The sequence below is a fragment of the Pan troglodytes genome, chromosome 11 (assembly GCF_028858775.2).
Source record: "Pan troglodytes isolate AG18354 chromosome 11, NHGRI_mPanTro3-v2.0_pri, whole genome shotgun sequence".
NCBI lineage: Eukaryota > Metazoa > Chordata > Mammalia > Primates > Hominidae > Pan > Pan troglodytes.
The window spans coordinates 11,105,783-11,118,219 of record NC_072409.2 but is presented as its reverse complement, the minus strand read 5'-3'; the positions used below and the strand labels follow the sequence as shown (position 1 = coordinate 11,118,219).

General features: G+C 45.7%; 1 protein-coding gene across 5 annotated transcripts in view; it reads left to right on the top strand.

The window, feature by feature from the left end:
• Positions 1 to 12,437, top strand: part of GARNL3 (GTPase activating Rap/RanGAP domain like 3) — a 170,371-nt gene that overhangs the window by 113,280 nt on the left and 44,654 nt on the right. For all 5 annotated transcript variants that reach the window (XM_009457312.5, XM_054659081.2, XM_009457311.5 and 2 more), the window contains 6 exons: positions 1,499 to 1,544; positions 3,026 to 3,132; positions 5,600 to 5,715; positions 7,622 to 7,726; positions 8,790 to 8,864; positions 12,311 to 12,422. In XM_009457312.5, the coding sequence (XP_009455587.1) occupies positions 1,499 to 1,544; positions 3,026 to 3,132; positions 5,600 to 5,715; positions 7,622 to 7,726; positions 8,790 to 8,864; positions 12,311 to 12,422 (561 nt within the window). The remainder of the gene's footprint in view (positions 1 to 1,498; positions 1,545 to 3,025; positions 3,133 to 5,599; positions 5,716 to 7,621; positions 7,727 to 8,789; positions 8,865 to 12,310; positions 12,423 to 12,437) is intronic.

Genomic DNA, 12,437 nt, shown 5'->3' with positions numbered 1-12,437 from the left:
TTTCTTGTTGATTTAAGCCCTGGTAATAGCTGTTGTATTACCATGTCTTGAAATTTGAGAAATGATAGAATTAATAGTATTTTTATTTGATTCTCCTAATCCCTGTTCAGCTCATATTGCTGGCAAAGTCCAGCAATGGGGCTGAAGCTTCTGCAGTGTCTGAGCTCAGCTCTGCCAGACAGGCATGGGGCATGAGCTTGACCCGCCCAGCAGACACTCAGTTGTGGCCCTGTTGCTCTGGGTCCCAGACCATGACAGCAAAACCCAAAGTTGGTGGCTCTACTAGTTATAGATAATAAGCAAAAGGCAACAAATCAGCATTTTCAGAATAAATTCTAGTCGAGTTACTCATTTCCCTGGAGGCTCCAAGTAAACATGTTTGGAGACAGGCCCACGGTGACTCATTGCATCTGGAGACTTGGACTTGTTCCTTGTGACATAAAAATAGAGGATGGAAGTAAGTGTTTAAAAGTTAACAGTTTCCAAACTTTCTTCCATGAGGGTAGGGAAGCACACAATATGCACTTGCACCTTCATTAGAATTTTCTTCCCTTTTCATCCCTGCTTTCTGAGCAATATCTGCCCCTGTCCCCTGGGATTTAGGACTAATATTTCCCCTTTCTAGAGGTGGTTCTTCTTGTATAACAGAAAACTTCTCCAAATTCACAGTAGAAGCAGTGGTGAGGTGACTGTTCAGGTGATTGAGAGGTAGTCATTATTTTTTAGAATTTCCCTGAGTTATACGTTTTAGATTTGGGGCTTGGCACATTTGTTCCTGAAAAGGGGCAAGCAGATCATTAAGGCAGATTCATTCCAGGGAGCCTAGAAATGGAGACACTAAGGAATTGATGGCTCCATAGCCCTAGCCAAGGAAAGCAGGGGTTGGGAGATGGTGGGTGGAGGTGGAAGGGGAGGGAGAAGAGTGGGAGAAAGGAAGAAGCTGGATGGATTCTTTCCTACTATTGTAGACTCTGCAAACCCCAGCACAAGCCAAGTAGATTCTGCTCAGAATCTGCCACCAGCTACAACAGGCTTGTTTTGTTTTGTCTACCAAACCCAAAAGGAGAGAAAGGGAAGGTATACAGCGGAAACATTTAAATTGCTTTCCCTTTCCAAATGTGTGAGATGAAATGTATTACTAATTTCCTATTGGGATCTTGTTTGTACTTCCAGGCAAGGGAACTGCTCTTTTTGCTTTGCTGACTGCTTAGTTGTTTAATAGCTATATTTCTATTGCTTTTCTGACAGCTTTGGAGATTTAAACCTTTTCCCCAAAGGATGCACATACAAACATTGAACCTACTCATGGTGCCCTCACATAAGTCTCCCTGGGCTGTCTCTTGGAAAGAAGTATGGGTTCTGTCCCAACCTAAGAGTGATAGGTGCCCTAAGCACAGAAGCGCTGGTCGAGAATGACTCTGCACAAGGGATTTTCAGAGCGCAAGCTGTCAGTCGTGAGCATCAGTGTTGTGATTAGTTCCCTTAACCATCACCACAGATATTTTTGCCTTAGTGAGATACAATCAACAAAATGACAATTACAGGTAGGTAATGACTTTGTCTCGATTGCTTGTCCTAATCCTCATGCTTGTTAATTTAGCATTGATTTTTACAAGACTCTTGATATACATATTTCTTGATTGATTTAATATGAGTGCCCGCACCTTACAAAACTTTCTTCAAGGCCACCATCTCTTCAGGAAACATTTACTCCATCCAGTGTTGTTCCATGAAGGAGACCTAGGGGTCAGGGTTAGTTTGATATTTTATTGTACTTTACCATGGGAACAGGTTTGATATATTTGATCTTCATCCTTTCCTAGTCTACATTCTTGCCTGCTTATCTTTCTGTTCTCAAATATTAATCTGTTAAAAGGTATTATGTTGTAAAAAGAACCTGAACTTTGAGCCAAATAGATTTGAGTTCGAATCCCAGTTCTATTATTTATTTGAGGCTTTGAAAAAAATGTTTTATCTTCTTGGAGCCTCAGGCCTTCTGTGTAGAGTGAAGGTAATGACACTACCCTGGCAGGTGTAGTGACAATCAGAGGCAATACTGTATCTTAAAATACCAAGTATGCTGCCTGGTATGCAGCAGGTGCTCAGTGATGGCCATTGCTCTTCTTCCTGGGTACCTGGCTTGATGGGTTGGACCATGAAGGATTCAGGAAGACCTGGTCTCTATCCTCAAAGCACATTGACTAAGCTGGAGGGGAAAGCGAGGTAGTGGCCTTGGCCCTGGCAGACCAGAGAAGGCACTCCTGGCATGGAGCAAATATTCCTGACACATCCCATATGCAGCTGGATAAATGGAAGGACAGAATAGTGGTGTATTAGTTCATTTTCATACTGCTAATAAAGACATACCCAAGACTGGGAAGAAAAAGAGTTTTAATTGGGCCTGGCGTGGTGGCTCATGCCTGTAATCCCAGCACTTTGGAAGGCTGAGGCAGGCGGATCACGAGGTCAGGAGATCGAGACCATCCTGGCTAACATGATGAAACCCCGTCTGTACTAAAAATACAAAAAATTAGCCGGGCGTGGTGGCAGGTGCCTGTAGTCCCAGCTACTTGGGAGGCTGAGGCAGGAGAATGGTGTGAACCCGGGAGGCGGAGCTTGCAGTGAGCCCAGATCGCACCACTGCACTCTAGCCCGGGTGACAGAGCGAGACTCCATCTCAAGAAAAAAAAAAGAGGTTTAATTGTACTTACGGTTCCACATGGCTGGGGAGGCCTCAGAATTATGGTGGGAGGCAAAAGTCATGTCTTACATGGTGGCGGCAAGAGAAAATGAGGAGGAAACAAAAGCAGAAACCCCTGATAAGCCTATCAGATCTCATGAGACTTATTCACTATCACGAGAATAGCACGGGAAAGGCTGGCCCCCATGATTCAGTTACCTCCCCCTGGGTCCCACCCATGGCATGTGGGAATTCTGGGAGATACAATTCAAGTGGAGATTTGGGTGGGGACACAGCCAAACCATATCAAGTGCTAATATTAATTCTGCAATATTCTCTACTTAGGCTGAAAATATTTTCAGAAGAGAGCGTACCACTCTTTGGCCCTCCCTTGCCAACTCCACCAGTGTTTACAGACCACCAGGAATTCAGGGACTTTTTGCTAGTGAAATGTAAGTTTCTGTTTTGAAACAATTTTGCAAGTTGTTCTATGTCAGAATACATTTCTTCAGATTCTCCCAGAATGCTGTTTAAGGAAATGTCATTGTTTAAGCATTCCATGTTCCGTTAATTCTTTGCACAACATGTGTTTAGTATTCTGGTCATGTTGTGCACGTTTTCTCCTATGTTTTCATCCCCACCTTCCATCCTGTCACCTGCCTTGAAGCTTCTCTACACTCACCCACTAAGGACCCTCGGGCCTCAAATTTGCCTTTCTGCCCTGTGTTCTGATAGAGCCATTGCTGAATCTCTGCTTGTATATGTATCTGTATCTGTCAGAGAGTGGGATGTAGGTGGGGGACAGAGTGGTTGTGGGTATATGCTTAGGGATAGGGAGAGTTGTTGGGGAATGTGTGTGCACACTTGCGTGAGTGTATATGTGCACCCATGCACATGTGTGGGAAAGAGAAAGACAGAATGAGAACATAATGTGTGTAGACCGTGACTGCCAGGCATCACTTGCTGGTGAGCACATATTTTCACTCTACTGGTAATACCCAAATACCCGACTCTGAGGCCACATCTCTTAAAGCACAAGAGCTCTGCGCATCCCTCCTCAGGGCACCCCTGGGAATTATTTCTGGTAGTCCCATGGTGGGACTGTGTCATTGATCAGAAAGAAGTTACTCGGGTTCATCTGCTGCAGCTTGCTAGCCGCACGCCCTGGCAGGGCTGCTTGGTCTGTGCCCTCCATGAAGATACTGTTTTCCAGCCTCCTGCCAGGTATGCTGGGCATTGCAGCTGCTTTGCTGGCTGCCTCCTGTCCCCACCTGCAACTCCTCCCCGCTACAGTCTTTGCCTAAGTCTGTCACTGTTACCGTGCAGCTCTGAGACATCTAGAATACCCCTCTCTTCTCTCTGTCCATCCTGGTCACCTGGCCTCAAGGAAGCATTGACTGAGCCCAAAGCCTCACTGAGTCCTACGTGGACAAGTGTTACCCAACCTCCAATCTTAATCCTACTCCAGTACTGGCCCAAGCCAGTCCCTCAGGCCAGGGCAAGGGACAGGCACATGTTGTTTCTCCTCTGTCTTCCTGTCTCCCCAGTCACTCCTTCACAGTGCCAAACATGACTTCTCCTGCACAGAAACAGTGCCAAGCATGAGTGTCAGTTCTAGTCACCAGAAACATCCAAGTCCTGGCCAGGCTGTTTGGTAGCCTCTCTTCCATAGGAAACCCCTCCCTTCCCTTTCAGAGACCTTGGCATGATTCCACAACTTTGTCCTGGAGAACAGAGACATGAAAGACACCTTTGCTGAGGCTCCCTCTGCTTTCCAGCTGGGCTGCCTCTCTTCCCAGCTGGACCACCAGCATTGTTACCTCCCATACTCCAACCTATACCAGGGTCCATGGGTGATGTCTCCCTCGACACATTAGAGGCAGCAGACACTGCAAACCATGTGCAACAGATGATGATTTTGTCTCTCCCTTTCCAATATTTATACTCATTATTTCAAATGCTACAACAAGGTCCCAAACTCAGATGCCTGGAGAGCCAGGCAGGGAGCATGAGCAAGTGAGGCGGGCTGAGTGGAGGACAGTCAGGAGTGCTGGGAGCTGTGACACACTTGAGAGCATGTGCTCACTCCATCCAGCTGAGGCCTTTCAGAGCATGCACCATGGCCAGGGTTGCCAGATACTCTGAGTTTTCAAATCAAGCCAGAAAGCTGAAATTGTATGTGAAATTGTCCAGGTCTCATGTGTTCAAGTCCAGAGGATCAGACAGAGAGCAAGAAACAGATCTGAAACAGAGTCAGCAACAGAGTGGGTGTAGCTACTGGAAGCTGAAAGGGTGTTGGCAGCATGGGGCTCAGGAAGACAGCATTCACTGTAGGGGGCCTGTGGCAAGGAAGGGGCCACTAAAGACCTGTAACCACCAACTGGAGATCACTCAGCAGCACTAGGGACCCGGCTTATAAGTGGAGCCAGTCAACGGACGGACTTTCATCGGCGTTGTCAAAGACTTGAGGTGAAATGAAACAAAGGGCTGGGTTGATTTGACGTTGAAGATTTGAAAGTAGAAACAGCAGAAGAATGCAGGCTCAAGGTGATGGATAGGGTGTGTTGAGGAGATGGAGTGTGGGGCCAGGAAGGACCAGGAGGGGTTGGTGCGCTGAGAGGACAGGTAGCAGCCGGCGGATCAGAGAGTCTCAGAATTCCAAAGTGGATTGAGCAGCGAGGTTGAAAACTCTGAGATTACAGGAGATGGCATTTCAACAAAAATCTTGACCTTTTCCTTTTCAGCCGAAGCGAGGCTTTAAAATGGATTGTTCCAAGGTACTAAGCAGAAAAAAAACCTCAAACAAAAAAATTCCCAGATTCACAGAACTAAAGAAAAGAACAGACAAGCATAGTTTCAATTCTTGTGTGTGTGTCAAGAGATATCTTGTAATTCCCTTTTTAACTTGATTTATTTTAGTAATTAATGGTGAAAAAGCCACTTTGGAAACCCCAACATTTGCCCAGAAACGTCGGCGTACCCTGGATATGTTGATTAGATCTTTACACCAGGATTTGATGCCAGATTTGCATAAGGTAATTCTGGGTCCATGGTCTTCTTTCCTTCTTATGGGGTCTGAGTTGAGAACACAAGTCCTCAACTCAGCGATGAGGCCCTGGTGAGAAAAGCGTAGGAGGCGCCTTGATCCTTGCTGTCAGGACTGTGCTGTGGCCACCATGGGCTGACAGTCTCTCATTGTGACACAAGAAGGAAGGACATTGGGTTTCCATACACAGGAATGCGATTTCCAGAAAGCCAGGGCCTGTGGAAATCAAGGTGCAAACCAGGGACAGGGAGGTTGGGTATCAATCAGCAATCTCTGGAGCATTGAAGAGTGCTTTTTTTGGGGTGGCTGTTCTTGGTAATACTACTCAGCATTGCCAGTCACATGAGCTGATGGGCAGGCAAAGGTGGGATTTTTAGAAAGGCATAGGGTGCTTTTTTTTGGAGATTTATTGGCCAGCCCCATATTCAGGCACTGAAACAAGCATTCCCATTTACTGAAGACCCAGACACTTCGTAGGCCTGAGGCATAGCCACACTGATGAGACCCAACACCTTTCTATCACTTCAGGTGCACATGTGCTCTTTTCTTTTTTTTTTTTTTTTTTTTTTTTTTTGGAGACAGAGCTTCTCTCTTGTTGCCCAGGCTGGAGTGCAATGGCATGATCTCGGCTCACTGCAACCTCCACCTCCTGGGTTCAAGCAATTCTCCTACCTCAGCCTCCCAAGTAGCTGGGGTTATAGGCATACACCACTGCACCTGGCTAATTTTTTGTATTTTTAGTAGGGACGGGGTTTCTCCATGGTAGTCAGGCTGGTCTCAAACTCCCAACTTCAGGTGATCCACCTGCCTTGGCCTCCCAAAGTGCTGGGATTACTGTCATGAGTCACTGCGCCCGGCCGACCAGCACCATTTTATAGGCACTCCTTGACTCTTGTCTGGTCGGTGTACCCCAACCACTCACAGGGATTGGGCCAGGCTAACCCCAGGACCCTAAAGAGCAAACCTTAATTGGTAATCTCTCAATTCCGTAAGGTCAGGGAAGACACAGAGAGGGTACCAAGATGAGCAATGATGTCCTTCAAGATAAGTAATCATATCCCAGCTGAAGCATCACTGCCTGAGCCAGGCTTCCCTAGCCCCCCAGTTGAAGCCAGGTCCCCTGTTAAATGTTTTCATGTACTTGCCACACTTCCCCTTCATAGCAGTGATCACATGTGCTAAACATGTCGTTGCTTAATCTGTCTTCCCAGTAGACTCTGTGCTCCACAAGGATAGAGACTATGTCTATCACATTCCCAAAATCTGGCAGAAGACTAGGTGCTCAGTCGGTACTTGCTGATTGAATGAGCATACCCCATTCAGTGACTACAGTTTTAAAGAGAACTAACATTACTAAGTATGCACTAGGCACTGTGCGAAGTACCTTACATGCATTGCCTCATTTAAACCTCATAACACACCTAGGAGACAGGTATTAACCACACAAAGACACTGAGATTCGGAAATGAACTAATTTGCTCAAGGCGACCCACAGGGCTGCAGATTTGCACAGCTCTAGGGGTACTGTTCTCATAGAATTCAGTTTGTTGTGTTCCAGGGGGTGCTGCTGTGTAAGATTGGCATCCCAGAGCTGTGCAATGTGGTGGCCCAGGTCACACTGTTAGTAAGTTAGTAAGTGATACAGCTGCAGATCTGCTGATTTCAAAGCCGTGTCCTCAGCCCCCATGCAATGCTGGCTCTCCACCTAGTGACTCTGAATCTAGTATCTACCATGGACCTGGTACACAGCAGGTGCTCCATCAATGCTTATTGAGTGAATGAAACAGAAGGTAGAAATAGGACCATTTGGATAAATAGTTTTGTGCACTATGAGAAGCCAAAAGATGAGACTTAACAACTGTTTGTGGAATTCATAACTTGTTTTTCTTTTTTAGAACATGCTTAATAGACGATCTTTTAGTGATGTCTTACCAGAGTCACCCAAGTCAGCGCGGAAGAAAGAGGAGGCCCGCCAGGCGGAGTTTGTTAGAATAGGGCAGGTGGGTTTTCCTCTGAAACCTTTTCTGCGAGACATGTAGTTTTGAGTTCCATCCTAACCAGATGGCCCATGTGCAAAGACTTTGTTTGCCTGCTGCTGTAGGAGCTCTGTAATTTCTGTTAGGATTGTTGTGGCAACCACGAGTGAGATTTTTGAGAACCGAGTAGGTGCAGTTCTCTGCAGGCATCACTGAGAGAGCAACACTCTGCAGAGGTAGGAATGCTACTGCCTCAAGGCAAGTAGCCACAGGGCCCAGCTCTGGGCCCCCCTCTTCCAGAGAACACAGACCTCTTGCCTGCCTCCTAGGAATTTTCTGAAGAGTGAGGAGCCGATTTGGGAAATGCCCCTTAAACCCATGACTGGCAGGAGGAAGCACAGAGTGGCAGTGGCACTCACAGAAGACTTGAATTACCACCCTATGACTTGGAAACAATCCAAGTCACCACCAAGTTAGGTGGTGCCCAGTCACCCCCTTATTCCAGGCATTGGAGAAAATCACTCCCTTTGCCCCACTCGCATGTGACACTGGTATTTCTCAGTTCCGGGAGGCGACACAGCTGTCTGCCTTGATCACACATCACAGCATGGAGAAGGAGGAGTGCCCTCAGCTGCAAATAAGGTTCTGGCCCAGAAGTAGAAAGCTAGACAAGGCAGGTGGAGAGAGGAAAGCCATGTAATCAAGGGAAGCTTAGTTACAAGGTTCTCAAACATTGGTTCTTGTTTAAAGATACCCAGACTTTATTCCCAGAGATTCTGATTCATCAAGTTTGAGGAGGGACCTGAGAATCTGCATTTTTTCAAGCTCATGGTTTATAAATCACAGTAATGATATATTGATTCATTGAAATAATAAAATGCATTTGGATAATTTGGGTTGCGACATTGTCATTAAGGCTTCACTGTGTCCAGCTAACTTCAATTCTTGATTAACAAGTCAGTAGAGGAACCCGAAATGTTAGCCTGCAATTACTCCTGTTTTATTAAATTTTTGTCAAATCACAATTGTTTATCCTGCTGTACTTTTGCCGCCTAGTAAACTTTAATAGAGATCTCTGTTCTGTAAGGCACTAAAACTGAAATCCATTGTGAGAGGGGATGCTCCATCAAGCTTGGCAGCTTCAGGGATCTGTAAAAAAGAGGTGAGTTCATGATACTTTCAATTTGAACTTTGAATTCCCCTTTTCCTTAATGAAAATGATTGAGATTATTGGAAAAAGGTTTGAGAGCAGAAGGAAGAAGAGCATGTCTACTGCAGAGTCCTCAGGGAAAGCCCTAGATAAAACTGAGTGGCCATTTAGTGAGAGCCTCTGTGTTGCCATGGTATGCGCATGCCTTCACCTGCTTCAATGGAGCAGAGCTGCTGGAGGACCGACCTGGTCAGGCAGGCCAGGCCCCACAGGGCCTCTCAAGCTTTATGTGCATACACATCACTTGGACACCTTGACCAAATGCATGTTCTGATCCAGTAGATCTGGAGTGGGGCTGAGAGTCTGTGTTTCCAACAAACTTGCACGTGGTTCCTGTGCTGCTGACCACAGACATGCTTTAAACAGCAAGGCTCCTGGGCAGTGCTGCTCAAGCTTCAGTGTGTATTGAATTCACCCCCAGAGTTTCTGATTGAACAGGTCTGGGGTGGGACCTGAAAGTTTGCATCTCTAATGGCTTCCCAGGTGATCTTGATGCTGTTGGTTAGAGGACCACAGTTGAAAAACCAATGCTTAATCTACAGTTCACTCAGCCAGCCAAAAAATTCTTTGGCTATTTATCTACATCCTGTTCCACTTTCCATGGGGGTAAAAACTAGGTGATCATCAAAAATAGAACAGACAAAAATACACAAATTATATTATGAATATGATTTTGTATTGTAGAACAGTACCCCATGTACTTAATTATATCTCCATTCAGAATACATAAAAGTTAAATGGGACAGATTTACAGCACATCACCAGAGAAGTGTCCATTATAAAAGCAAAATAATTATGAATACATTTACCTTACTGATAAAGGTATAGATGATGTGAGCCTACGTGCTTTAAAGTCTGGTTTCAGGAAAATGATGAGCTCAAAATATAATTAACCCTAAAAACCACAACCAACTTCAGACAAGACTACTGGAAAAGCATCCTTCCCAAAGGCTGCAGCAGTTCCAGTGTCTGCTTGTTCCCATGCACAGTAGGAATTTACTGTTTCCAAGCACGTTATAGGTACCAGATTCCAGTAAGATTTAATAATGATAAGAAGTTTTTAGGCTTATATTAAAAACAGAAGTCTGTGGAACCATAACTTGTTCACCAGGTAATAACAGAGCGAGCGTCCATTGTTGAGGTCAGTACTTATAACCCACCTGCAGGCCGTAGACCACCTCAGAGAAACTCAGCTCCAGAGGGCCCCATGGGCTGCTGCTGTGCAGTTGGCTCTGCAGAGGCCAGAGTCCCCTGCTGTTCCCAAGTGTTCTGTGCCCAGAGAACCCGGCTTTGCCCACCTCTTCAGCACTCATCGTTTCATGAGCTGTGGTCATGTTCTTAGAGAGTGCCCAGGAACAGTCTGCACTTAGACATGAAAGCCTGGAGACCACATTCTCACCTGGTGGAATCCACATGAAGGCTCCCCCATGGAAGGGAGTCCAGGGCAATGGCAAACACTGTCTGTCGTCAGACCAGAGCAACTGTGGGACCAGATCTGAGTTTGCTGCTGACACTGCATGCCCCAATATTCAACAGTTCCTCAGACCTCACATGGTCACTGGCACCCGTGTAAAGCAATGGACACCCTGCGTGCACCTGCCCATTAAAATGGGGCCGGGTGCAGTGGTTCATGCCTATAATCCCAGCACTTTGGGAGGTTGAGGCAGGAGAACTACTTGAGCCCAGGATTGGAGACCACCCTGGGCAACATGGTGAGACCCTGTCTCCACAAAAAAAATCAAAAAAATTAGCTGGGCATGGTGGCTCATGCCTATGGTCCCAACTACTCAGGAGGCTGAGGCAGGAGGATCACTTGAGCCCAGGAGGTCAAGGCTGCAGTGAGCCATGTTCACACCACTGCACTCCAGCCTGGGTGACAGAGCAAGACCTCGTCTCAAAATAAAATTTAAAAAAAGGTAAAATGGCATATATATGCAGCATTTGAGTACAATTTTGGGGGTTTCACAGACCTCCTTAAGACCTCTGTGGATCCTGTAGGGCCCTTGGATCTTATGGGGGAAGAACTTCTTTCTGCCTTAGTGTTCCAAACTTGTGTCTTCTGGGCAGAAAACATATTGTTACTAAGAACTGGTTGTTCTGTTGGTGTTACCTAATGCTGATGTCTGTGTCTTCTCCCTATTGACATTTATATTAACTTTGCTTTTTTTATGTCCTTTTGGTGTAAGTCACAAACTCAGAATTGCCAGAAATTTTCTTGGGGAAACGTCATTTCAATTAATGACCTGCACTTGTTTAGCCTTTTTTCCATTTACAAAATGTTGTCACATTCTTTAGGGGATCTTTTTAGAACATCACAAGTTCCATCTTAGCAATTAGAATATTCTTTTTGAGACCGTGCATTTCCTAAAGGGAGAGCATCCTTTCCTTTTCTAAGAGAGCAGTAACACACAGCATTTACCCTCAGCCCTAATGCCGTTTTCAAAGGTGGTCCTCAGAGCCCTTTGCTTTACCTTGAGTATGCAAATGCATGTTTGCCTGGGTACTTAAGAACACACCTACATGTGCACATGCAGGCTCTACTACAGCCCCAGGTGGGACACATCAGGCCCTGATGCCTGATTGAGAGTAAAAGTGAAGATGTAAGACTTCAACTTGGGCCTGAGAATCTCCACAAACTGAGGCTTATCCAGTGCTTTGGAGGGAAGCTAAGAATTCTGTTGAAAATGTCCACAATTCTGGTGTGACTAAGATCATGGAACACAATGCCTCCTACTCCACACATCCACGTGTGGCTCTAAGGCTCCCCCTTTATGCCTGAGATGGAAATGAACTAAGAAGAGTTTGCTTGGTATAGATATGTCATGCGGAAACCTGACTAGCTCTGTTTACAGCTCTTGCCAAACAGATGTTATTTTTTCTTTAAGATTTTGTATCTTATGTGGGTCAATAAGCATTTTCACGTGAAAACAATATCAACCTTTTAGTGCATCATGTATGTTTTACTAATTTGCTGAATCAGCAACACAGGAATCTGACTTTTTTATAGAATTATGTGGGACTTCCTTTAATGATGAACTAATATGAATTCTCTAAAACAGAGGCACCATTTGGCCCAACTCTCAGGTGTTAAAGCAAAATGCTTCCTTAGAAACCATTACGAATGCGTCAATTGCCCCTGAAAAACATTATAATACGGAGACAGGTTATGGTGCCAGAAACCTGTGAATTCACTCTTTTCCTATTGCATACGTATTTGAAAGGAGACTTTTCTTCCTAAGAAAGGTAATTGAGTCCAGACCCCAGGGTTTGGAGTGACTCCGCTCCCACGGGGGTATCTGTGTTACTGTTTCAGGTGTGGTACTGTACATTTCCATTTGGTGGGCTGCAGTGTATTTTTTCTGGTGCACTTATCTTCCGATGCTTGTATTGCCTCACAGCCGTGGGAGCCCCAGTGTTTCTGCAGTAATTTCCCTCACGAAGCCGTGTGTGCAGATCCCTGGGGCCAGGCCTTGCTGGTTTCCACTGATGCTGGCGTCTTGCTAGTGGATGGTTAGTGAGTAGCTG